Raw genomic sequence first — 27,810 nt, 5'->3', positions numbered from 1 at the left:
TCCCAAATAAAACTCGAAATTCGACTACGTTTATCAAAATGCTACGTCTGGTCGACTCTCTGTGCAGTTGATACATGGACCCTTAAAACATCAACTATAAATATATTGGAGGCCTTCGCATACCTCAAACGTAGAAGTGCTCCATAGAATAGGCAAGAAAAGAGAACTTTTCAACACCAAGAATATCATGGTTAAAGAACCTGAGGAAATGGTTCTCCACAACAACAACTAATCTCTTTAAAGCATCAGTTAATAAAATAGTTATAGCCAGAATGATCGCCAATATTCGAAACGAATAGGCACCAAAAGAAGAAGTTATATTAGATTTTTGTGAGAAAAATAATTATCGTACAAAATTAAAATAACGCTATTCACTGTATTTTATTGATTCTGTCATTTCAGCCACTTGTTGATATCGTCAATTTTTGTTGAACTTTAAAAAATGTAGTTCATGGTCAATGAGTAATGGTCAGGAAGTTTGTAAATAAATATTACAACACCTAATTCACTAAAAATTAGAAAAAATTGCAGCATATGTTAATTAAGTTATATAACATAACATTTGCTGATAATAGTAATGTACTCGGAGTTTGATATATACAGTACGTAAATCGTACAGCTGGACATGGGGAATATACATTGAGAGAATTGTGGCAACTGCGCTAACCTGTGTTAGTTGAAGCTTCTGTTTAAGTACGAGTTTTTGGTGCAATAGAGCTGTTAGAATAAATAGAATGAGTGAGTGTTAAAGCAAGGCTGTCCATAAATAGACCAAAAACAAAGTTTATGATTAATGAGTTAATAATTTAACTTTACTTTTTAAAATACAAAACCAATTTCGATACTAAACATATTTCCCATTCCTTTGGCCAAAAGTATTTAGCTACTACATTGTCATATTTTGATGTTTATTTATGTCAGCCGAAATTTTGAGGTTAATGCCCCTTAATGCTAACAACCAAATTATTGTCATCGAGAGAGCTCAGTTGCCACAATGATCTCAATATAATACAATATATGTATTTATGTATCTAAATATATACAATGTATGTTCCCTATGTCCAGCTGAACGATTTACGTACTGTATCAGAATCTTTCGAATGGATTTTTTGGATGACAGGAACTTTATAGGTTATAGGCTAAGGCCATATGGGCGATAATTTACGGCGCCGTAAGAGCAGTAAACCTGACGAGGCATTGGTTGACTAACTCCTATTTCATCTACAATTGGTGGAGGAGTTAGTCAACCAATGGGTTTACTGCTCTAACGGCGTAGTAAATTATCGCCCGTGTGGACTTTCGCATAATTGTATAGGGATATTTTTTAGATGCCAGTGTACCTGACAAGCTTAAAGAAAATATTTTGACAGAGATGCCTCTTCCGGTTATATCGAAAATGAACAAAATCTTTGTTAAAAGAAAACAAGATGGTTCAGATTTGATTACAGTACAGAGCCTCTACTATGTGCGGCCCTTCGTGAGCGGCCGTGGAGTAACGGCATAATCGCTGGCCTCATACGCCAGTGCACGTGGGTTCGAGCCCTGCCAAAGACAAACCATTTTCATTTCCAATAATGACACGAGCCGTCTCACAGTGCGTCGGAGTCACGTAAAGCCGTCGGTCCCCGTGGGCTAGTGTACATCGGCACTAGTTACTTAAAACAGGGTTAAAGATGTAAATGGCGCCGGAACTGTCCGAAAGGATCTCCCCGGCAAAAATGCCATACGATATTATTATTATTACTATGTGCTTATACGTATTTCGGAATAATCGTTTCCTCATCGGAGCACCTGGGTAGAGGCACTGATTCGAAATCAAAACCATTCATCCTTTCCGGGTAATTATCAAAATAATTACCAAGGATGCTACTAGCACCATCTATGAATCAAAAGTCTAATAAGTCAGGAAATAAAATTCGAAATTATTTATCCTCTGAGCTTTTTAAGTTGGAAAAAATAAAGCATAACAGAGTGGCGAAATACTCGACAAGGGAAATGTAAAATAGGGAATTGTCTGGTTGCGGGACGACTGTTAAACTTTTCGCAGGTAAATAAATGCTATTTGTTTGAGACCCATTGGTACTAGAATTTTATAGTGGGTCACTGACAGGTATTTTTACCGCTAAGGTGAGGGAGAGTGGCGTAACAATAATTTTAAGTGAATCCTCCTAAACATTTGTTTTTTTTGTGTTTTAAAAAACGTTTCTTTTTGTTACAGATAGCCAGCTTTGCTGGTAAATTTTAAACAATGACAACGGACATCAGTATAGTGAGGTGGGACCCCACCTTGCAACAAGAAATTGTCGAAGATTACGAATACGACGGGGGTAACTCATCGTCTAGGCTTTTCGAACGGTCTCGAATCAAGGCTTTAGCAGGTAAGCATTAAAATTATCAAAGATAGTGAATTTGTACTAAATTAAAAGATAACTGTTCGATAGCCGTATAATGTCTTTCATAAAAAGTTTTTTTAAATTAATATTTGAATGTTCCACATCACAAAGTAGGTATCACTTTGTACAAAATATGTGTTTTTTTCTTCGTCTTCTATTTCCATGACCGTTTTCGATCGTTAGATATTAAGTTGGCTACCAGTTAGCTATTCGTTATAGTGACTTTATTGTCAGCAGCTCTGAATAATAATGTAGTCGATTTTCCGTACCATTGCCTTATATTTTTCATCCATGATGTTTTTTTTTACCAGGACCACGTTTACCTTGGATCTTTCCCTGAGTGATCAGATGTAAAAGATCCTATTTTCCAAGTTGTCTTATAATGTGACCGAAGTGTTGTTGTTGACAGCGCTATCTAACTTTCAACTACATACTTCATATCCAGCAATGTTTTGAATCTGTCCTATTGTTCTTAGTCCTATCAGTCATCAGATTTTCTCGTAGTCCATGAAACAGAGATATATGGGGACGTCATATTCTCTTGATTTTTCGATAAGTTATACAGGGTGTCCAGAAACTCTACCGACAAACGAAGACAGGAGATTCCTCAGATAATTTTAAGATAATTTAACCCAATTCACCTAGTCCGAAAATAATTCCTAAGGGAGCTAGAGCTCTTTGAAGATGGCGTCATGTAATTAGTTTTTCTTAAATACCCCCAGAACGCTTCTATTTAGAAAAACGAAAATTGGTATACATATTTACTTTGCAGAAATGAATCGATTCCATCCATTGCGAATTTCTAGTACAACTCATAGGCGTCCGTTTTGGGTAGGGCAACGGGGTCTAGGACGTTTCATCGCCGCCGTTTCGATGCCGCCAGTTCGATGCCGATGCCGGCCGATTCATCGCCAGTCAATTAATCGCTATCTGATATATTTCCGAATTTTCGACAGTTACAATTATTAGTTATTTTTAGTATTAATTAGGAATTCTAGGAAATGCGAGATATGACGGCGATGAAATGGACTGGCGATGAACCGGCGGCATCGAAACGGCCGGCGATGAACCGGCGGCATCGAAACGTCCCATTCCGGGGCAACGGTTATTTTATCGCCTAACTTTTTTGTCTTTAATTTTTAAGCATTTTTGACTCTGAATTATTTAATTGTGAGTTATTCTAGTACTAAAAGGTACTCTTAGTTTAAGTCGATAGGATACACCGTTTGCTAGAAAAATCGATTTGAAAATTTTTCGTTCCTTGAATTAAAAAAAAAGATACAAAAAAAAACTATTAAGAAAGATGAAAACTGGTACATTTATTTATATTCCAGAGATTAGTCGATTTCATTAAGAGGAAACAGTAGCGATCAACAGGTAGCAAAAACGCGTTCCAAGATTGCGGCTGTAATTTTGAATATTTTTTCGAGATATTTGGCACACGTATTCGTAATATAATAAAGAATGGTGGTACAGAGCCCAATTTAAAAATATATTAATATGTGGAAAGTAAAGTACTCTGTAATTTAATACAATATTAAAAAAACTAGCCTGTACCGCTATTAAGAAGAACAAAAAAATACACTTTCTTCAAATAAACTTTTTTATCCGATGCCTAGATTTTGTGTCATTTGGGAACTTATAAAATTTTTTATTTCATTAGTAGTTCCAAAATGACACAAAATCTAGGCATCGGATAAAAAAGTTTATTTGAAGAAAGTGTATTTTTTTGTTCTTCTTAATGGCGGTACAGGCTCGTTTTTTTAATATTGTATTTAATTACAGAGTAATTTCCACATATTAATATATTTTTCAAATTGGGCTCTGTACCGCCATTCTTTATTATATTACGAATACGTGTGCCAAATATCTCGAAAAAATGTTCAAAATTACAGCCGCAATCTTGGAACGTGTTTTCGCTACCTGTTGATCGCTACTGTTTCACCTTAATGGCGAATTTCTAGTACCGGTCATAGGCGTCCGTTTTGGGTAGGTCAACAGTTATTTTATAGCATACCTTTATTGTTTTTAATTTTTAAGTATTTTTGACACTAGATTATTCAATTATGAGATATTCGAGTACTAAAAGTTACTCTTGCTTTAAGTTGGTAAAATACATCGGTTTTTTTTTTAATTTTTTTTAACTTTTTTTTTCAAATTCCCAAAACTAAAAACTTTCAAATCGATTTTTCTAGAAAACGGTGTATCCTATCGACTTAAAGTAAGAGTACCTTTTAGTATTAGAATACCTCACAATTTAATAATCCAGTATCAAAAATGCTTAAAAGTTGAAGATAAAAAAGTTATGCGATAAAATAACCGTTGCCCTACCCAAAACGTACGCCTATGACCGGTACTAGAAATTCGCAATGGATGGAATCGATTCATTTCAGGAAAGTAAATATGTATACCAATTTTCGTTTTTCTAAATAGAAGCGTTCTGGAGGTATTTAAGAAAAACTAATTACATGGCGCCATCTTCAAAGAGCTCTAGCTTCCTTAGGAAGCATTTTCGGACTAGGTGAATTGGGTTAAATTGTCATAAAATTATCTGAGGAATCTCCTGTCTTCGTTTGTCGGTAGAGTTTCTGGACACCCTGTGTATTAAAAATGTGCTCTCGTGTCCCCTTTCATAATCTACGTCAGGGGTTCCCAACCGGTGGTACGTGGAAAGATTTCAGGTGGTACGCGTTGCGTGAGCGAAATAAGCGATTACGCTGGGCCTCTATCTGCAGAAGTACCAAAGCGATACTCGTATTTGTACGATTTGATTTTTATGAAGAAGTTATAGAAGAGTTTTTGTTCGGCAAACCACTTACACTACATAGTAATCAAACACTACAGCGGAACTCGTTTTTAATACAAGAAATGAGTATGTGCTCAAATTAGGCGTTCCTTGGTCAAAGTGTATTGGTTTATGTACAAATGGAGCAAAAGCTATGTCAGGAAAATTGAGAGGGCTAGCAGCAAAAATAAAAAAAGTTGCTTCTGAATGCATAAGTACACATTGGGTCTATATCAAGAAGAATAAGCTGCTAAAACTGTGCCAGAAAATATGATATCTGATTTATCACATACTTTATACTCGTAAATTGAAGCTCTTAATTCAAGATTGTTCTCCTTGATGTGTGAAGATATGGGTGGTAAGTTCAAAACTCTTCTGTTGCAAATAGAAGTGAGATGATTGATTATCTCGAGGGAAAATGTTCACCCGCCTCTTTGAACTGAGGTCAGAAGTTTTAATGCTTTTAACTGAAAAAAAATAATGACGTGAACAAATTGTCCTATTATGAAGAATGTTTGTCACGGTTGGCATATCTAGCTGACATTTTTGACAGACACAACACGCTGAACATGGATCGTCAGGGATTAAACACAAATACCCTTTACAGTCACTGAGAGAATAAACTCCTTGAAAATAAATTTTGTTCTTTATGTTCTCAAATACAGGAGAAAAATGTCGGCATTTCCTACGCTGTCATCATTTTTTGAAGAAAACGAAATATCTCCAATACCAGATGTGATTGCTGATATAATTCTTCACAGGAAATCTCTTTAAGAAAGTTTTAATAAATATGTATCTGAAGATTATTCCACACTTGACTGGATCAGAAATCCTTTTGCAGGAATCTCACCAAATGTATTGGAATTACAGAGATCATTCATCTACCTAACAGAAGACAGTTCTATGAAAGAAAGTTTTAAAGAGAAATTATTAATTGACTTCTAGATCCGGTGTAAATCCGGAGTATCCAATGCTCTTTCGGCAAGCTATGATATTTTTATGCCATTTGTTACTAGTTACTTGTGTAAGCCTGGTTCTCTTCATTTCATGATCCCCCGCCCAATGTTTGGTGGTACGTCAAAATATTAAAATATTTCAGGTGGTACGCAGTTGCTACAAGGTTGGGAACCCCTGATCTACGTAATCTACGATGTCGCACACTTCTTCAGATTTTCGTCTAATTTCTCTTATTTGTTTGGTACCAACATACCAATAAGTACCAATGAAGGTACTAACCCCAATGATTTCCACACATCCTGTATTGTATGGTTTTCACTGGTTCTAATATATTATGCCAATTTTATCTGTTTTCTTGCAGATATATAGTTTATGAAATGAAGAAAATCGAGTGAATATTAGAACAACTGTAAAAAAAATATTAAAATAATTTTTAACAATACAAATCCCCAAACACTTACTTTCACTGATGTTGGCGATGTATCAAGTCGAAGGAGATCATCCATATGACCTGTGCTTGTATGTAACTAAAAATATCAATTGTTTACTTATAAATGTAAACGTATCGAAAGGTACGTTCACCCCATTTAATCGAACTCCTTTCAGAAATACAAATGTACGGGAAATTTTCGAGATTTCTATATCAGTTTTAGCGAATCGCCATTTGTGTTTTCTTTTTTTTTTTTTCAATAAACATAAGGAGCTATAATATTTTGTTTTTCCGCAAATCGCCAGGAAATTTTGACATTCCTGAAAATAAATAATAGAAAATTATTAATAATCCATAAAACGTCTGTATGCATTTTCGTACTTTTCTCTTGATTTCTTTGGCAATAATTCTAATGAAGCAGTATTCACTGCCTCAACCAGCTCTGGAGGAGTCCCAGGAATGGAAATTTCATCATCACTTATCATTTTACTTTCGAGAACACCAGCAATTAAATTTATAAGCGTTTGACAATTCAACCTCAATACGTTTCCATAGTAACCCAAGTAATTTTATTAGGAATTTCAAAGCACCATTTATTTGGGAATAAAATTATCGCGTTTTTTTTTAAATCAATCAATATCTGTCGAATTTTAAACGATTTGCGGAAAAATAGTATGTTTACCTCGTAGGAAAAGCCACATTCCTGGACTCTGTGTTGCTAAGTCTCGGCTTGCGCCTCGACTTAGCAATCTTCACAGTCGTCCAGGAATGTTAAGCTTTTCCTACCCGGTAAACAATGTACTATTATTGTGATATAATGTTCCCCGCAATTGTAGGCGTCCATTATTCTAACTTTAATCCAATATTTTACTTTCCTGAAGAAGAATAATTGAAGGGTTCCTGATATGCTGCTTCTCCTTCCTGTTCGGACCGTGGTCCTAAGTCTTGCGAATGGTTTTCTAGATGTAAACATTGAGTACGAGCAAGAGGAAAATTGTACTTCAGTCTCTCAGATTTGTTAATTGATATTGCATTGATTAATATATTATATGGGATACCAATATCCTCTCTCCAATATCACCTTGTTCTGGGCAAGGACACCACAGATATATACTGACATATTCCTATTGTCATAGTTGTTGCATCTGTTTGGGTTATTTTGGACTTCACAAATTTGTTTGTTTACAAATTAATTATTCGTTGATAAAAAGCATTGAAAAAAATCGTAAAATTTTCGTTATTTTTATTAAACTTAAAAAAAATGCTCAGTGTATGATTTTAATTTCTTTAAGAGTCATTATTATCAATGGTGCTACAACCCTATAAAAGAGCCTCGACCTTCCCAAGTCTATTACGCCAGTCAGTTCTATACATTGCCAACTGTTGCCAGTTTGCTGCGCCTATTTTCTACCATCCCCATCTACACCATCCTTCCATCTGAGTTTTGGCCTACCCCTATTTCTACTTCCCACAGGTTGTGACATAAGGATTCTTCTATAGAATAGTCTGCTTAGTCTTCCTATTTTTATACGAGATAATATGTCTTTACCATCAAATATATGTTTATATCTGTGGTATATATCGTAGTTGTACCTCCTCCTCCAAACATCATTTTCACAGATGCCACCAAATATTCCTCACAGGATCCTTCGTTCAAATATAAACAGAAGGTTTTCATCTGCCTTGGAGATGGTCCATGTCTCCGATCCATATATCAACACCGGTTGTATAAGGGTTTTATATAAAATTATTTTTGTTTTTTGGCTTAAGTTTCTGCTTCTCATATGTCTACTTAGTAGACATCCAAGCATTTGTTTGCTAGGATTATCCTTCGATTGATTTCTTCCTTCATGAAGTTCTCCTTGGTGATCAGGGAGCCTAATCTAATAAGTATTTGAATTTGTCCACCACTTCGAACACTTAGAAGCAAGAGGGTAGAAGTTAGAGTTCCCCAGAAATTGTTTTGCCTGTAGCACCTTTCTAATAAAACAACCGTTAGGTTCAACTGTAATAAACCTTTTTAAAAGTTCCCGCTGACCTGTCATAACATAATTCCACGTTAAAACTACCACCTAGTTGTTTTGACTAAAGTTGTTGGTGGCTTTTGCTTTCAAATGTAGAGGATAATCCGTTAAAAAAGAGCCAAAAAAAGCACTTTGCTAGTAGTAAGTATTGGTCAGTTACATAGAATGTGGTGGAAAATTATTGTAGTTGATAGGGGTTTACACTAAATTCCAATAAGACATTTACTACATGTAAACAACGATTTTACTTGTTAAAGCTGTTCAAAATCTAACTACTCGTTCCATAATAACAGTATATTATTAAAATCGCCTGATCACTTTTTCTCTTTTCTCGATTACTAGTTCTTATTATATAGTATATAAATTATTGTAATCACCGAATACATAGATAGTGAAAAAATAATTATATTAATTAAATTAATGAATAATATACGCCATTATACATATACAAGTATGTATAACTGTTATCCAAAAATATTCAAGCACTAACCAAATAGCCATCTCGTTCGTGGTGACGACATCTCTGTCAACTACTATTTACATCTAGTGCATAAGCCATGCGAATAAACTGTAGATTTGGAAACGGTTTCCCTGGAATAACTATACTAATAGTCTAGTAAAATAAAATTTCACTACATGTAAAACAAAATGTAAATTCGTACAGGTTGAAACAAATTTTATATCAAAGTTTAGGTGGGTACAAAAGATATTTTCAAGAAAGTATCCAAATCACACAAGGGGATCATTCTTTAAATAATTAAAGAGTGGTCATTTTTGCAAAAAAAATTACTTTTTTAACTGCCGAGGTCATTCAATTACTAATGAAGGTCTATAGGATTATTTTCTGCAAAGTTGAAGGGTTAGTCTTTCACATTTAACTTAGTAAATTAAATTTGACCCCCTATTTATTTAAATAATTATACATGAAACTTTAAAAACAAATTTGCAAAAAATTATTTTTAGCGTTTTAAATAAGCACTATAAAATATCTTATTTTACAAGAGAAGTTGCACTATGTTATCAGTATTAATCAAAAAAAATTAGTCCAAAAATATTTAATATTTTTTGAGATATTGAATTTGATTATTAAATGTTACTCTATTTTCAATTGCAAAAACGCGGTTGTTGCCAAAGAAATATTCACCTCTATTAAATCTTATTAGTTTTATTTTTATGTAAATGTTCGATAAATGTATTGATAAATTCAAATTTCAATTAAACTTCCCCCTAAAATGACATTTGAAAATTATTCAAATTTGTTTATAATTTGTTTTTTTAATAACGTCGCGGGGATTAAATATTTTGAAATGCCGTTTCGATAATTGGGTTTCTGGGAATTTTTCACTAATTAACAAATTTTTTTGTCTTTTTTTCCTCTTCTTTTTTTTCTTGGAGTTATATTACTACGGGCCCTTTTAGGGTTAAGTTTCATTAAGAATGTCGAATCTCTAAGTTATAGATTCTAGACCTAAAAATATTAAGATTGGTCTAAAATCACTTAAATAAAATGTTGCTGGTTACTGAGTTACAGGGTGTTTAATTTAAAAATTAAAAATTATTTTTACCAAGTACTTTCAAACTATTTGACGCATCCTTATCATACTTGTCAGAAAGTATGAGTACTATACAGTCTACTAAATTGTGACAAATAAAAGTTTCTAGCTACTACCAGAGGCGTACGACAGGGGATAGTTAATAGTTGACCCTTTTCAAATTCTACGCCACTGAGGAAATTACTATTTTAGCGAAATTTTTCGATTCTCCAATACTTTATATGTAAATAATATACTCTTTACTGGTAACGATTAAGTCATTAGTTTTCGAGATATTGGACGATAAAAATGAAACGGCATAGTTATTTTGATTCATTCATTCATTCATTTTAAACTTCCAATATCTCTCAAACTGATGACTTTATCGATACCAATAAAGTTATTTACATACAAAGTATTGGAGAATCGAAAAATTTCGTTAAAATAGTAATCCACTCAGTGGCGTAGAATTTGGGAAGGGTCAATCATTCACTATCCCCTGTCGTACGCCTCTGGCACTAGCTAGAAACGTTTATTAATCACAATTTAGTAGGGTGTATAATAGCCACACTTTCTGCCAAGTATGATAAGGATACGTTAAATAGTTTTAAAGTACTTGGTAACAATAATTTTTAAATTTTTAAATAAAACACCCCGTAACTCAGTAAGTAGCCACATTTTATTTAAGAGATTTTAGTTAAATCTTAATATTTTTAGGTCTACAATCTAGATCTCATAGACTCGACATTCTTAATAAAATTTAACCCTAAAAGGGCCCGTAGTAATATAACTCCAAGGAAAAAAAGAAGAAGAAAAAACGACAAAAAAATTATGTTAATTAGTAAAAAATTCCCAGGAACCCAATTATCGAAACGGCATTTTAAAATACTTAATCCCCGCGACGTTATTAAAAAAACAAATTATAAACAAATTTGTATGATTTTCAAATGCCATTTTAGGGGGGAGTTTAATTGAAATTTGAATGTATCCATACAATTATCGACAATATACATAAAAATAAAAATAATGAGATCTTAAGCAGGTGAATATTTCTTTGGCAACAACCGCGTTTTTGCAATTGAAAATATAGTAACATTTAAAAAATAAATTCAATATCTCAAAAAATATTAAATATTTTTTGACCAATTTTTTTTTGCTTAATACTGGTAACATAGCGCAACTTAGTCTGTTAAATATTTTATAGTGCTTATTTAAAACGCTAAAAATAATTATTTTCGAATTTGTTTTTTAAGTTTTATATACAATTATTTAAATAAATAGGGGGTTAGATTTAATTTAGTAAGTCTTATGTGAAAGATTTACCCTTCAGCTTTGTAGACAAAAATCCCATAGACCTTCGTTGATAAGTGAATTACCTCAGCAGTTAAAAAAGTATTTTTTTTCAAAAATGACCCCTTTTTAATTATTTAAACAATGATCCCCTTGTATGATTTGGATACTTTCTTGAAAATATCTTTTGTACCCACCTAAACTTTGATATAAAATTTGTTTTAACCTGTACGAATTTACATTTTGACTTTTTTTTATTTTATTAGGCTATAATTAGTTCACTTCACCGTATAGTATTTTTAGTTACCGTTAGTTTTATTAAATGTTTTCTGACTGTCGTGTCCGCCTGAAAACTACTAATGTGAATCATTAAAAACTGTTAACGATTCTTAGCGCTGCATTTTTGCTCAATCCCTTTTACGATTTAAATCTCGCGGCAAGTAAAGAACTTTATTGAAGTCATAAAAACACGAATCGTCGCCAAGCGCACATCGATTTTATTAAGAATATCGTCACCTTTTCTCCGTAGCAATGGTCTCGTCTCGTATGTGTTTCATGGCCTTCTTGATCGTATGCCAAATTGAGACGTAGATCTGCGAAGCCGATACTAACTTGTTTTTACCTTATTTTATGTCAGATATGGATTTTTATTGGAGTTCGAATAAATGCGATCGTGCATTTCGAATATCCCTTTTTCATAAACAAGATTCTTGCAATTTTTTTATCGGTGCCCAATACTACTTATCATTCCTTCCTGTGGTTGTGAAAATATTTTTTTTGTGACATGTTTCTCACTGGGATCAAAATTAGATGTTTCCTTTTTTACTTAGTTCTAGCTCATTGTATATTTCTTTTTTTTTCTCTCGTGTCTTAGTTTGCAAATATTTACCTACTTGTGATTATGACAACTGGATTTTTCTCATTTGCTTCCATTATCGTAATCCTGTCATGGGCAATATATTGTGCATTGTTGGACAAATTGGAGCAGGAACTTAATAAAAAAGGTCTCATTTGCAGAATAAAAAGGTGTTGTGTTCCAAGATGCATCGGCTAAATTTTTTCTACCAGCTTATTATCCTGATTTGGCTCCCTCCGATTATTATGTGGTCCTAAATCTGAAACATTTTCCAGAATCGTTTTAAGTAGGTGGACGGCATAAGGAAATGATAAAATCGCTGGAATTCTTGTATTGAGCTAAAACGAAACTGTATTGCTTAAAGTACAAGAATTTCCTGGAAAAACCTGTTTTCCATTTCAAAGGAGACAACGTATCAGACCCCTTATTAGTATATACTTAGTGTTGGAAAATTCTAGAGAATGAAAAATCAGAGAATATTCTCGATATGGAGAATTTTCTTAGAATGAACCCTATGACGCACTTAGGGATATTGTTGATGATGAAATAGATTAAAAATCATGAAATTATATACAAAATTGTGAGACGAAACAACTAGTTCTTTATATATAAACAAAATACAAAAACAACAGAGAACACAAAATTTATTTGATAAAAAAATGAAAGTTTCTTCTTAACAACAAATAATGCAAGTAATGGATGTGGTGATTTAATCAGAAAAACATGAGGCCTCAGGTTCAGAATCTATTTCTATCATTAGCTCATCCTGGTCATCTACATTTTGCATTTCAATGTACTGATGAGAAGTTGGGGGATTTTATTTTTCACGAGTCGTCAGCTCAGTCATAGATTGGTCTACGTCTAAAGGGGCATTTAAAAGGGCTAGTTTTGAAGCAATATGTTGCTGAAAATATATGTTATTTGGTATGTTTCTGATGCGTTGCCTATAAAGTGCTGCTGTGGAAAATTTTGCATGTTACTCTGTATTTCCTCTTTATTTCCTGTACTCTGTACAAAGAAAAGATGAATATGTGGTCAAATGAAATAACAATAAGGTTTATTAATACAGCACATTTACGTCCAAAGTTGTGGAACTTGGCATACTTCTGGAACTATGAGACAAATGGAAGAGTAGTGCACCCTGAATAAATACATTAAACAAAAACTGTTAGTATATATAGATAACAATTATTGCTAATCTTGTTGAGATTGTTATTGCGTTTCTCATGTTTGATCTTTCTTCTATATTCTTGGTCCTATCATATTTTTTATTAATAGTTCGAAATCACTTTTTGACATTCTTGTAAAATTGTTAAACAAATAATTGTCTAGCATTAATTCCATAGTTAAATTACTGATTGTTTCGCGTTTACTTAGAAAAGACGTATCCACATTTTCCGTTTTTCATTTTTCTTTTTTATGTATCGTCTTAGCACGATTAAGGACAAAGCGACTCTCAAGAGAATATTCTCGCGAACGAAAATATTCTGGCCGAGAGTATTCTCGTTCTCGAGAATATTCTCTTCTTACATCACTATATATATACCTACTTGATTTTACATCTCTGGTTCAGTACTTAAAGTACGTGAACTGCATGTATAGTTCTTAATAGCATTGGTGCAAGTACTGCTTCTTCTCTAAACTCTAAACCTAAACCCTTAGAACACTTCATCACCGCTAAACATAAGCGCACTTAAACATCGGTTTTTGTCAACAGACACAGATCCTTTTAATGAATTCATGGATTGCACATCTATAATGCTATTGCACATGTTCTAATAGCATCTAATATCATGTTTTCTCTTAATTAGATAATTCTAATATATATGAGGCCTATAGAATCAAAACCTGCTAGATAGATCCATGTTTTGAAATTTTGTCAGGAGGCTAAAAAAACATTAAAAATGTAATTTTCCAAAAAGTATCCAAATTTCTCAATCAAGGGGGCCTCAATAAATATCATCAAATTGTACACTAATTTGTCATTTTTCTGCATGCCCCTTATATCTTCAGAAATTTGTACTTTTAGTTTGGATTTATCAGAACGAAAAATTTAGGATTTCGCAGGTTTTGATTCTGATAGGCTCATATGATATTATATACGTGGTTTTTATTATGCTTCAAAATACTTGAAACACTTGTATTTATAATACATGTACAAATTATAAAAATAAAATTGTACAAAAATAACTTACTTCCTGCGACTATCATTATGCGATTAGTGTATGCGTCAAGAAATATGACTTACGCAATATCTTATTTAATCACTCTAAAATAAGGAGTTCTATTATATGCGGCTTACTAAAAATTTTAACATAAACATAAAATCCTTTATAAAAGGTATATTTGTTAAAATCCCTATACAGGGCTACATCAAAGACAGAACTAGTTTTCAATCGATTGACCGATCATCATCAGTGCAATCCTAAAATGTGTACAACCAGATAAAATGATGCAAAGTATTTGAAATGTTGACTAAGGTTAAAAAAATTTTATAGGTTATACTCACTTAGAATCTACATGCAAGCCACCAAAGTAAAAATAACAGGGTAAAAACCCTTTACAATTGATCCGTCATCGGAACATATGACTAAGATGTGAATTATAACATGGATGATTAAGATATCCAATGTTTTTCGCCCGAGGTACCAATGAGCTCTATCTGACAAGTTCACATCATGACTGTATGGAAGCAAGTGATTTTGATAACGGAAATTCTGAATGGTGACATGACAAGAATGACAGTTCCACAGGAAGTTATAATTTCCCTGTTGTTTTGTGGTATTTATTGTAAAATTTGTTAAATTAATAACAATAAAAACAGTCGTTCCCACTGTGGTAGATAGTCTGTAAAAATGGAAATAGACTTGATGTGAATGTTAAAATATTGTAATGGAGGAAGTAGGCAAACCACATTACACATAATACAGACAACTTAATAAACGTTATCAAACCCTTTATATGTGATATCTAGGGCTTAGAAAAGCAGTTGTGTGTTTATTTAAAAGTTATCAATTATATTAGAATAATTGGACGTTGTTATAGTATGTGGAAATACCATAAAAATCACTGTGTGGGTGACAAAGGTGTAGAACTGTTTTCTGATCTGGGAGGGATATATAATACAAGCTAAGGTACATGCCACCATTTCTCAAGATCCCTGCATATCGCCTGGAACTCTAAGGGTTCGACAAAACAGACCAATATATGAGATAGCTAACATAGGGGAGAGGAGTGGTGTTATAAATTTATGAGAATATAATTAAAATGTAACATGAACGGGACCCAGAAAGAGTAGTGAGACTATTAAATTTAATTGCAATATGATTATATGGGGTGGATATAATTAAATTATTGATGAAAATTTAGTGATGAAAAGGTATGTATGTGGGTGATGATAGCAGCTATTGGTTTGTGTGTATATAATTGGATAGTGATAGTGGTTTATGGATAGAGGTGAATAAGGACAGAAAATCATTATGAATTGTGTCAAATCAACTGTAAATGTGGCTATGTGAAAGCGATAGAGTAATAAACAGGTGAAAAGTACTATTGTGATTAAAAAGAAGTTAAGAAAAAAGTTGTCGATGAAGTGGATGGAAGTCCCGGTTAAACGAAACATGGCGGTTGACACAATTTGGGCTTTTTTGTTTTTCTCTGACTATTTCCAGGTCCTCGTACAAGTCCAACTTCAGAAAGTCTCTTTGGGGGATATTGTGTAGAAGAGAAACATCATCTGGTATGTTCAGAGTATGATTTTTCTCTTTGAGATGTTGTGAGAATGTAGAGGTATTCTCTCTTCTGATGTGTTCAAGAGAGCGAGAAGCAAGTGATCTACAAGTTCTTCCTATGTAGGTGGCATCACAGTCAGAACATTGTAGTTTGTAAACACCACTACGATTCATATAGTTGATAATATCTTTGGTGTTAGATAGAGACTGTCCTATGTTGTTGGATACCTTAAAAGAAATTTGGACGTTATCTACTGATCTTTTTATAATATTTGAAATATCCCCAGATAGTCGATCTTCGTGAAAAGGTATGGAAGCATAAGTAGGTTTGGTTGTCAAACCCATAGGGAACGCGGCATGTCGTAAGACCCTGAGCTGTCTTTTATGCATGAGCTTGCTTATGATGTGTGGATCGTATCCGTTGTTGAAAGCAATTTGACGTATTATATTTAATTCTTTACTGTAGTCGGATTGTGATAAGGGAATGGTTTCAAGACGGTGTATGTAACTATGAAAAGCAGCAAGTTTGTGTGACATTGGGTGGTTGGAAGATGCTGGGATAACATGGTCGGTCTGTGTTGGTTTCCTGTAGATACTGAATTCGAAGTGGTCATTTAATCTGGTGATAGTAAGGTCGAGAAAATTGATTGATTGAGAAGACTCTAATTCCATGGTAAATTTAATATTGGGGTGGATTTGGTTGATTCTAGAAAGCAATGAGTCTGCTGTATTTGAGTTACCTGAGATGATCAGAAAACAATCATCGACATAGCGAAACCAATGGAGAATTTCAGGATTTTTTCATGATATGTACGGATTCTAAATGATCCATAAAAATGTCAGCTAGGAGAGGAGATAGGCAACTACCCATGGCTAAGCCGTCAGGTTGTCTGTAATATTTATTGTTGAATACAAAGAAGTCTTGAGCTAGACAAAATTGTAGTAATTGAATAATTGAATTGGTGGTAGACATGGTAATGGAATTTGCTCTTAGAAGAGAATGTACCAGATTAATAGTTTCTTGTTTTGGGACTGAAGTAAAAAGATTGCTAACATCAAAAGATAGCATGGTAATGTTTGGACGAAGCTGAATTTGTTGGAGATTGTTGACAAGGTGACTTGTGTTTTTGACTGAGAATCGAGGGGTGAAGTTCGTCATGTTGTTAATGAGATTAAGAATAAATTTTGAAAGAATGGAAACAGGAGTGTTTATGAAGCTAACAACTGGACGAATGGGAATTCCCTCTTTATGTATCTTAGGTAAACCGTACAGTCTGGGAGTTAAAGGATTACTGGGAATTTTGTAGTAAGGTGCAAATTGTTCAGAAAAAAATTCTGTAAAAGGTTTAAGGTTATCTTTGAGTTTGTTAATGAATTTTTTGGAAGGATCTTCTGGAAGTGACAAGAAATTATTATTAGAAAGAAAGGTAGTGACTTTATCATTATAAATAGTTTGGTCTAGAATTACCAGATAATTGCCTTTGTCTGCCTTGCTAATTATTAGATTATTAGATTTGACTTTATTTTTAGTAGATTTAAGGGTTTTAAGATGGTTTTGACGTCTATTGTCAGAAAATTGAGGAAAACTGGAATTCAGAAGTGTGTTCTGAGAAAAGGCAGGTACATTGATGGAAGAGGCATTGTTGGAAGTATTTGAAGATAAAGCAGTGATGGAATTATTAGAAAGTGTAGAAGATATGTGTTTATGTTTGAATTTATTTATAGTATTAAAACAAGAGTTTCTAATAGAAGTTTTTTGATTTAAAGGGACAGAAAGATTTTGGATAATAATATCTAGCTCGATTGAAAGACTCTGAAGGTCCTTTTCGGATACCTTTCTCGGAATGGAGTATTTTAGACCTAGATGTAATAAATCTAATTCATTTTTGTCAAAGATAACTGAAGAAAGATTTTTAAGTCTGGGGTGAAAATTGAAGTTTGAAAATTTAGTGTTATTACTGTTTTGATTGGATAAAAGTAAATTTTTTTGAATTAAATTGTCTAGTTTGGATTTTACTGTATTGAATTTAATAAAGGATACTCTGTCTAACCTGTCCTGCACATCATTCAGAAAGTTACATAAACTATCAAAGCCTAAAGATAAAAGTAAAGAGTCATATGTTACCTTGAGCTTACAATTGATAAAGTTGAGCTTGCTATAATGGTTACAAATCTCCTTTTTTAATATTTTGCGTTGGAAGGTGTTCTTTAAGTTGACTGGAACATTTTTCGGAGTTTTGACAATGCAAAATTTAGGAAATACATTGTTGTTAATACACTGGGAGATGAACCATATATCCAGCTTGATAGTGCATCTTTTGGTGGCTAGACGCATGTATTGATTAGCCAAGTTGACCATACCGTCAATTTACAAATTCACAAATGGATGCCACCTACATAGGAAGAACTTGTAGATCACTTGCTTCTCGCTCTCTTGAACACATCAGAAGAGAGAATACCTCTACATTCTCACAACATCTCAAAGAGAAAAATCATACTCTGAACATACCAGATGATGTTTCTCTTCTACACAATATCCCCCAAAGAGACTTTCTGAAGTTGGACTTGTACGAGGACCTGGAAATAGTCAGAGAAAAACAAAAAAGCCCAAATTGTGTCAACCGCCATGTTTCGTTTAACCGGGACTTCCATCCACTTCATCGACAACTTTTTTCTTAACTTCTTTTTAATCACAATAGTACTTTTCACCTGTTTATTACTCTATCGCTTTCACATAGCCACATTTACAGTTGATTTGACACAATTCATAATGATTTTCTGTCCTTATTCACCTCTATCCATAAACCACTATCACTATCCAATTATATACACACAAACCAATAGCTGCTATCATCACCCACATACATACCTTTTCATCACTAAATTTTCATCAATAATTTAATTATATCCACCCCATATAATCATATTGCAATTAAATTTAATAGTCTCACTACTCTTTCTGGGTCCCGTTCATGTTACATTTTAATTATATTCTCATAAATTTATAACACCACTCCTCTCCCCTATGTTAGCTATCTCATATATTGGTCTGTTTTGTCGAACCCTTAGAGTTCCAGGCGATATGCAGGGATCTTGAGAAATGGTGGCATGTACCTTAGCTTGTATTATATATCCCTCCCAGATCAGAAAACAGTTCTACACCTTTGTCACCCACACAGTGATTTTTATGGTATTTCCACATACTATAACAACGTCCAATTATTCTAATATAATTGATAACTTTTAAATAAACACACAACTGCTTTTCTAAGCCCTAGATATCACATATAAAGGGTTTGATACCGTTTATTAAGTTGTCTGTATTATGTGTAATGTGGTTTGCCTACTTCCTCCATTACAATATTTTAACATTCACATCAAGTCTATTTCCATTTTTACAGACTATCTACCACAGTGGGAACGACTGTTTTTATTGTTATTAATTTAACAAATTTTACAATAAATACCACAAAACAACAGGGTGTGGAACTGTCATTCTTGTCATGTCACCATTCAGAATTTCCGTTATCAAAATCACTTGCTTCCATACAGTCATGATGTGAACTTGTCAGATAGAGCTCATTGGTACCTCGGGCGAAAAACATTGGATATCTTAATCATCCATGTTATAATTCACATCTTAGTCATATGTTCCGATGACGGATCAATTGTAAAGGGTTTTTACCCTGTTATTTTTACTTTGGTGGCTTGCATGTAGATTCTAAGTGAGTATAACCTATAAAAATTTTTTTAACCTTAGTCAACATTTCAAATACTTTGCATCATTTTATCTGGTTGTACACATTTTAGGATTGCACTGATGATGATCGGTCAACCGATTGAAAACTAGTTCTGTCTTTGATGTAGCCCTGTATCCGCGATGTGCAAGTACTTGGAAAGGGAAACGAGAAACGACCCTGCGCGAGTCGCGGAGAACATATTGTCAATTGAAATTGTCAAATTGACGTATATTTCATACCTTCTGTCAATGAAGCAGAAAAATTATATATTGCTCCACAGAGGTATATGCAATAATATATAAAGGTAAATTTAATTAATTGTATTTTGCTTGCAGTACTGCATTTTAATAACTAATTTTATTTACTACATACAATTGTTCACGTTTTCATAACATAACCTGAATCTTATTTTTTCTTCTTATTATTTTTTTGGACTATGGCCTTGACAATTATCCAGTAACCAGGACTAATATAATTGGCCAATATAATTAAAAGTGCGAATAATAGTACAGAGCGTAGAAATAGGGGTCGCTTTGCCGAACTTGCACGGTCCCAATAGGGATTTTAACAAATATACCTTTTAAATATAAAGGATTTTATGTTTTTGTAATGGTATACAGCCAACTACAGGAAATTTTTCCTCGTGATAAATTTTAAGTGAATATCTCAACCTGCTACAATATTATGTATTAACAATACAATATAAAAATGCAGTGTTCCCCAATTTTTTACTGGCTCCAAGTGAATATGACTCAAACGTTAATCAATCACACATGGAGGACGAAAAACTTTCTTTACGAGAGTTTTTTGAACAAATCCTTCACCTTCAACCTATGCCATTGTTGAATGTTACAAATACCAAAACTTTTCGAGGTCAGTGCATGGAAAATGTGATTGATAATAATATAATCAATTTACTGATAAAAGTTTGGTTTAAACAATTTGTTATTAACGTTGTGGGAACCATAATATGTACCCAATTTAGGTTATACTAAGACTGTAGCTCACTAGAACATCGCCAGAAAGAATTTTAAAGAAACTATTTTCCATATAATCAATGTTTTATTCGCCACAAATAAGAATATCGTCAACATACCTATGACAGAGTCCAATCGTAAAGGAAAATTGCTTAAAAAACAAATAAAAGCCTCCACTGCAATTTGGAGACCTGAAGATAATGATTACTGACTGGAATTTTTTTCACAAAATGTTATTTTCATCGGACTGCACTCATAATTTATCTGAACTGACACGCATTGATTATCTGAGGTTCATACCCTTCATATATATAACATCGGTTTACAACGTTCTTCGACGTCTTCCGATTTCCAATCTCCATGTCGTTCTTTCATTCCATAGATCGTCCTCGAGTTCTCTGTCCCTGATTTCTCTATCAACTCCTTCTCTCCAACTTCTTCTAGGCCTTCATGGTCTGCGCCTTCCTCTTGGTTGCCATTCGAGGATTTGTCTTGGTATTCTATACTCCGACATTCTCCTTACGTGTCCGTACCAGCTGAGTTGTTTCGTCCTGATGTCGTCAACAATAGTATGTGTAACCCCCATGATTTCTCGGACTCTCTCGTTTGTTATTCTGTCGCGTCTAGATATTCCCGACGAACGGCGCCAGAAGTCCATTTCTGTTGCTCTAAGCATTTTCTCTGTTCTGTCTTTTAGGGGCCAAACTTCGCATCCATATGTTGTGATGCTTTTTATTGTAGTGTTATATATTATTTTTTTATTTTCCTTAGAAATATTTTTATCCCACAGTACGCTGTTCAGTAAGGATATGCCGTTCCTTCCCTGTATATTTCGTTCCTTAATAGCTGCATCTAATTTTCCGTCTTGAGTGATCTTTACTCCCAGGTATTTGTAGTCTTCACACATAATTTTATTTCTTAATTTTCCTCTACTCGGAGGCTACGTTGGTCTCCTCCGATACTCATGTATTCAGTTTTTTCCATATTCACTTCTAGACCCCACTCTGTAAACTCTTCTAATAGTTTTCGCATCATGTAACTAAGATCTTAGAGTGCCGTGCGATGATCACCTGGTCATCCGCAAAGCACAGCGTGTACAAAGTTGAGTCCGTTAGTGGTATGCCCATATTCGTACATTTTTTCTTCCATTTGTTGAGTGCTGCTTCGAGGTATATTTTGAATAGTGTTGGTGAGATACAGCATCCTTGCCTTAGTCCTTTAGTTACTGTGAATCCAGGTGTTATGAGATTTCCCGTTTTAATTCTTGTTGTTTGTTGGTAGTACAACGTTTTTACGGCTTCATTTACATTTGTTTTCTCCAGTGCCTCCCATAATTTAACAAGTGGGACACTATCATACGCTTTTCTAAGGTCTACAAACATCAGATGGACTTCTTGGCCACGAGCAACTTTCTTTTCAATTATCTGAGTAATGGAGAAAACATGATCTATTGTAGATCGACCTGCGCGAAAACCAGCCTGTTCTTCGGCTTCCATATTTTGGTATTCTTCTTCTATTCGATTTTTATTAAGTTTTCCATATATTCTGCTGATACTACTAGTGACTGCAATTCCTCTATAGTTTTCAGGTTTTGATTTATCTCCCTTTTTGTGGATAGTGCTCAGATGTGACTCTTTCCATTCTTCAGGTATTTCATAGTTATTCAAGCATTGCTGGAAAAGTTGTCTAAGCCGCTTAATTAGAACCTTAAGTCCATATTTGATGAGTTCCTGAGCTATATTTCCTGGGCCAGGTGATTTGCCATTCTTCAACTGTTTGCATATTATGGTTTCGACTTCTCTCTCATTTACTCTGATTGGTGATCCTATCAACCTGACGCCTTGTATACCGTTGGATTGTATCTGTTTGAAGGGCTCTCTTGTCTCTGTTAGTAAATCTTCAAAGTATCCTTCCCAAGTTTGTGGTGATATGGACTGAATAATGTCTTTCTTTCTGTCGTTTCTTAAATTTTTTAATTGTTTCCAACTTTCTGAACTTTGGCTTCCACCTATGTATGTATGTATTTAGGTATGTATGTATCATACCCTTCATGCATTCCACATACAGATCCGATCTGCCATGCTCATGGATAGGTCGACAATAATTAGCTACCAGATCGTAACCCGGAGTTACATCCTGCTTACACTAGTATTCCGCAATGTTGACGACAATAGGATTTTCTTTCCAACCTTTCAAGTTTGTTTCTAATTGACGCTGCATTTAACTGTTTCATTTTAACAATTTCGGTATTGTTCAGTAGGTATGTATTTATATGCAATTTCCTCTTTCTTCTTCCTTAACTGAAAAAAAATTCGAATATAGGCTTTGTTTGGCCAAATCGTCTTATTATAGTCTGCTTTCGATAAACGTCTTATTATAGTTATATAATAAATATCAGGATAAGATGGAAGAGCCTGACATTGGCGGTTTCAGATTGAATATAAATAGAGCAACTGTTTGATCTATTCTTCTATATTAGAATTTCCAGAAAAGTTACCCACTAAAGTTACTTTCTGCTAATCCATGGGGCTACTTATTTGTATATTGGCATCTACAGTCTTTCCGATCGACTAGATGTAGGTATAATCGCGGTAACATATATTGTAGACTGCTTTAAAGACGGCAACATTTGATACCTTCTTGTTTACAATCGACCTGATGGCATTTTAGTAAGAGAAACGTTTTAGTTGGGAAGCAGGTCTTTAGTAGAGTGTAGACTTGTTATTTTGCATTCAGATTAGAACATTTTGTTCGACATGATGTTATAAAAATAGGAAGGTCCCTGTAACTATCCAAACCTACAAATCTGATCAGTCTACTACATTTTTTACTTCAACTATACACGCAGATTCCGTGTGACAATGATAATTTAAAAAAAACTCTGCATAAAAATTAAATATTAAATTTCATAAATGATCATCCTTGTGTTATACATATTTGATATTAATGTTTCGCTCAAAATACCAGTCATTAGAATCAGTCATTTATAATATTTTTGAAGCATTTAACAGGTTCCAAGTACACGAATTATTTCTCAATTAGTTCTAATGATTTTGCTGACTTTATAATAGCCAACTTTTAATGTACATACATTTCAAATAACATTTAACTTTTAAACTTTACTCTAATGAGTTATAAAATCTAAAAATATGTAATTTCGAAGGTATACTAGAGGAATAGATACCAAATACAACTGTAGTTCAGTGGTTCTAAACTTTTTTGTCGGCAAATTTGTTATTCATACGAAATCTTGAAACTTATGGAAAAAATAGTAGAAAAACACAAAGACGAAGATGTGAAAACTTCAAGTCTACTACAACAAGTTATACAGGACAAAACAATAATACAGTAAAACCTCCGTTAACCGAAACATCGTTTATCCGAAATGGCTGACATTTTCAATAATTTCATCAATAAAAAATAAATTTCAAAAAAGCAATAAAATTAAGGAAAATGAACATGTTTAACAGTGGTTTTTTTAAGAAATCTTCTATTTTCTTTTGTGTTTTACTTTGACAACAATGTTTTGCAGCTATATCTCGCCAATACTATGTTATTTAATACAAGAAGAATACAAAATACAATGTTATTTTTAACCGAAATTCTTGTTATCCGAAACGGCTTCACCCCCAATTGTTTCGGTTAACGGAGGTTTTACTGTACTCCCAAAAGAAAATGCAAAAAAACTTAAAAGGAAAGATAAGAACTTACACTGAAACTCCAAACTGAAGTCAGTAAATCAGAAATAAAGAAGGAAATGGAAAATAAGGGAACTGGAAAATATTAAATCCCTTGGAACCAGTAGTAATTTTAAACTTAAATTTTTGTTGCATTCCTAGAAATTTTGAGAACCACCACTGCAGATAATCCTTATCAATTCTAGGTTAATAAAGACCATTTATCTTCAATGTTTTCAAATTTATTATGATTCATTTCCTTGTTGTTTGTTTCCATCGTTAACAACGCGCCACGGTTATCTTAACGTCCCAAGAATGTACAAATGGCAATTTAAAGTTATGTCAATGATAAACAAATATTTAGACTTACTTTTACGACTAGTCCAGAGTGTATATGTTTAAGTAATTAAATTTCTAAATAAATACCTTATTCTATTTTACCGCCTATTAACGTGTTTATGTCGGATATTTTACTATTTAGACAGAAAATTGGACTTTTATGGGCATTTTAGTAACTACCTAACGGATTCTTCTTTAGAGAAGCATTTCCGCACATCTAAATGTTGCCTACAAAATGTATCAGAAAGAAATACACCATCAGGTGTTAAAAAAACTATCGTTAAAAACTACATCTCGCTTATTTATTTTAAATATTTATAGATTTTTGAAGTTATACTTCTTTAGGCGCGATTGAGATTGAGGGTGAATTTATATTGATCTGCGCGCATGCGCACACCGACAGTATGGTATTAGTCGTTATACGGGCTCTGATTGGGTGTTGAAATGATCTGTCAATAATAAACAATTGTTCAATATGAAGGTAAACAAATGTATAATATATTAGTTTTATTGTTGTTAGGACAGAAACAAAAAAGTTTATAATTGTAGTGACTTTTAAATAGTTTTTTTGTGTTGATATACCCCATTCCACGAATATACGACCCACTTGGATTATGGCGACAACGAATATTTTATTGTGCAAAATATGAAGAACGAAAGTAAATTGCAAATTATATTGTTGTTTATTGGAGTAATTATAGCAAAATACTATCGTACTTCTTATGTTGTACACTAAAATATTCGTTGTCGCGATAATCCAAAACAGTCGTATATTCGTGGAATACACCATAAAGTACCCTTTCAGACTAAAGCAGGCCACGCACTGAATCGGCATAGAGCGTCAGAGTAACATTTTTATATTTGCAAAAAGGTGCCAAGTAACATTTTTATATTTTTACTAAGTGGATCTACTAACCTCCTTTTTACACAACCAGTTTAAAAAAAAATGTTACTTGGCACCAAAAAATTATGAGACTATCTCAACACCAATAAGTAATACACTTGACCCCGTTTTACAGAATAGGTAGAACCTTCGTACCTATCACTTTGCACATAACCCCTATTTTGAATAAAATGTCCCTTGGCACCTTTTTGCAAATCAGCGACGTTGTGTATTCTCAAAAGCTGACGGACACCGGTGGTGTCTAGTCTGAAACGGTACTTAAGCAGGCCGCGCACTGAATCGGCATAGAGCGATCGGCTCGGCTAAGAGCAATCGGCAGATTTTGCTATACATGGAAATAAATAAGCCACCGCGCACCGCCTAAGAACGTTCGACAGTCGGACGTTCTTAAGAAGGCCACGCACTATTCGAACGTTCTTAGGCGGTGCGCGGTGGCTCATTTATTTCCATGTATAGCAAAGTCTGCCGATTGCTCTTAGCCGAGCCGATCGCTCTATGCCGATTCAGTGCGCGGCCTGCTTTAGGCGGTGCGCGGTGGCTCATTTATTTCCATGTACATATAGCAAAATCTGCCGATTGCTCTTATGCGAGCCGATCGCTCTATGCCGATTCAGTGCGCGGCCTGCTTAAGTACCGTTTCAGACTAGAGTCAGCTAGTCCGTCAGCTTTTAAGAATACACAACGTCGCTGATTTGCAAAAAGGTGCCAAGTGACATTTTATTCAAAATAGGGGTTATGTGCAAAGTGATAGGTACGAAGGTTCTACCTATTCTGTAAAACGGGGTCAAGTGTATTACTTATTGGTGTTGAGATAGTCTCATAATTTTTTGGTGCCAAGTAACATTTTTTTTGAACTGGTTGTGTAAAAAGGAGGTTAGTAGATCCACTTAGTAAAAATATAAAAATGTTACTTGGCACCTTTTTGCAAATCAGCGACAACAAGAATGCGGAATGATTCACCGCAATAAGCGAATCAGAGAGCTCTAAGTAAGAGTGGCAAACATTCCATCCTGATTGAAAAGCCTTGATGATGAATAATGACTTTCTCATGAATGAATCTTGCCTATAACTACATATGGATTGGAGACCATGGCCTTTACAAAGAAACCCTTAGAGCAGCTCAGTACAACCCAAAGAGCGATTGAGAGGGCCAAGCTAGGAATTAGTTTGAGAGACAGGATTCGAACTATCGACATTCGTGAAAGAACAAAGATTATTGATGTCGCAGAACGTATAGCAAGGCTCAAGTGGCAATGGGTCGGACATGTTGCCCGAGATAAGCCCGAAAAATGGACACAGAAATTAACAAACTGGAGACCAAAAGAGAACAGGCGAGGAGTAGGCAGACCGCAGAAGAGGTGGGCAGGTGATGTCAAACAAGTCGGGGGCAAGCAGTGGATGAGAATAATTGTCAAGAGTAGAAATCGACGCAAGCAAATGGAAAAGGCCTATGTCTAACAGTGGACGAACTCAGGTTGAAGATGAATGAGATATTGATGATGATTTAATCTTCTGTTAAATAAAAATGTCGTCATCCTATTTAAATAAAAATATTAAATCAGGTTCAGTTTTTGACCTCCCCTGTATACGTACATTCATTATTTACGGCAAAAATTTATCTCGAAACTGACCAGCATAAGCCTTTAGTTTTATTGCACGCTCCAATAGCGTTCTTGATAAACCGCGCTTACGATATTATTGGACTTATCACGATACCCTTTATCAAAACCATACTTCCTGTCGAATACCATAGACTATATTCTTCTAGTTAATTTAATAACCTAGTTTCTGACATGATCCAGAGGTGATAGCGATGCTTAAAAAATGACGTTGCTAGGAGTGTACGAAGAAAAAGTTAGTGATCATCATATCCTTTATTTTGATCAATTTGTGAGGGAGTTAAGAGGTACATAACATAATATTGTTGTTTTGTTAAGTTGTGAAGTTATCTGTGTTTAGAATGCAGTTGTTTGTCTTCCGAAAAATGAAAGTGATTTTTTTTGATAAGTTTGATAAGTTTAATTATAGTGAAAGTGGAATGAAATGACACAGATAAGAAAAATTAATACTTTGACCTAAAAGTTGCTTTGCTTTGTTTTACAGGTTTTATACTATACCACCGATAACTATTTCAAATGTAACGGTTTCTAGGGTGTGGCATTAGTTTCGTTAGGC

At 34.0% G+C, this 27,810-nt stretch overlaps 1 protein-coding gene across 12 annotated transcripts in view; it reads left to right on the top strand.

The window, feature by feature from the left end:
• The window catches only part of LOC114328660 (spectrin beta chain), a 157,295-nt gene that overhangs the window by 67,511 nt on the left and 61,974 nt on the right, over positions 1–27,810 (top strand). For 11 of the 12 annotated variants that reach the window (XM_028277665.2, XM_028277640.2, XM_028277647.2 and 8 more), the window contains exon 2: positions 2,219–2,378. In XM_028277665.2, the coding sequence (XP_028133466.2) occupies positions 2,249–2,378 (130 nt within the window). In that variant the 5' untranslated portion in view covers positions 2,219–2,248. Of the gene's footprint in view, positions 1–2,218; positions 2,379–27,427; positions 27,542–27,810 lie in introns of those variants that run through there. The other variant, XM_028277595.2, reaches the window with a different exon arrangement.

Source organism: Diabrotica virgifera, chromosome 3, assembly GCF_917563875.1.
Source record: "Diabrotica virgifera virgifera chromosome 3, PGI_DIABVI_V3a".
NCBI lineage: Eukaryota > Metazoa > Arthropoda > Insecta > Coleoptera > Chrysomelidae > Diabrotica > Diabrotica virgifera.
Note: the sequence above shows the minus strand (reverse complement) of the source record. Positions and strands in the feature narration are given on the sequence as shown.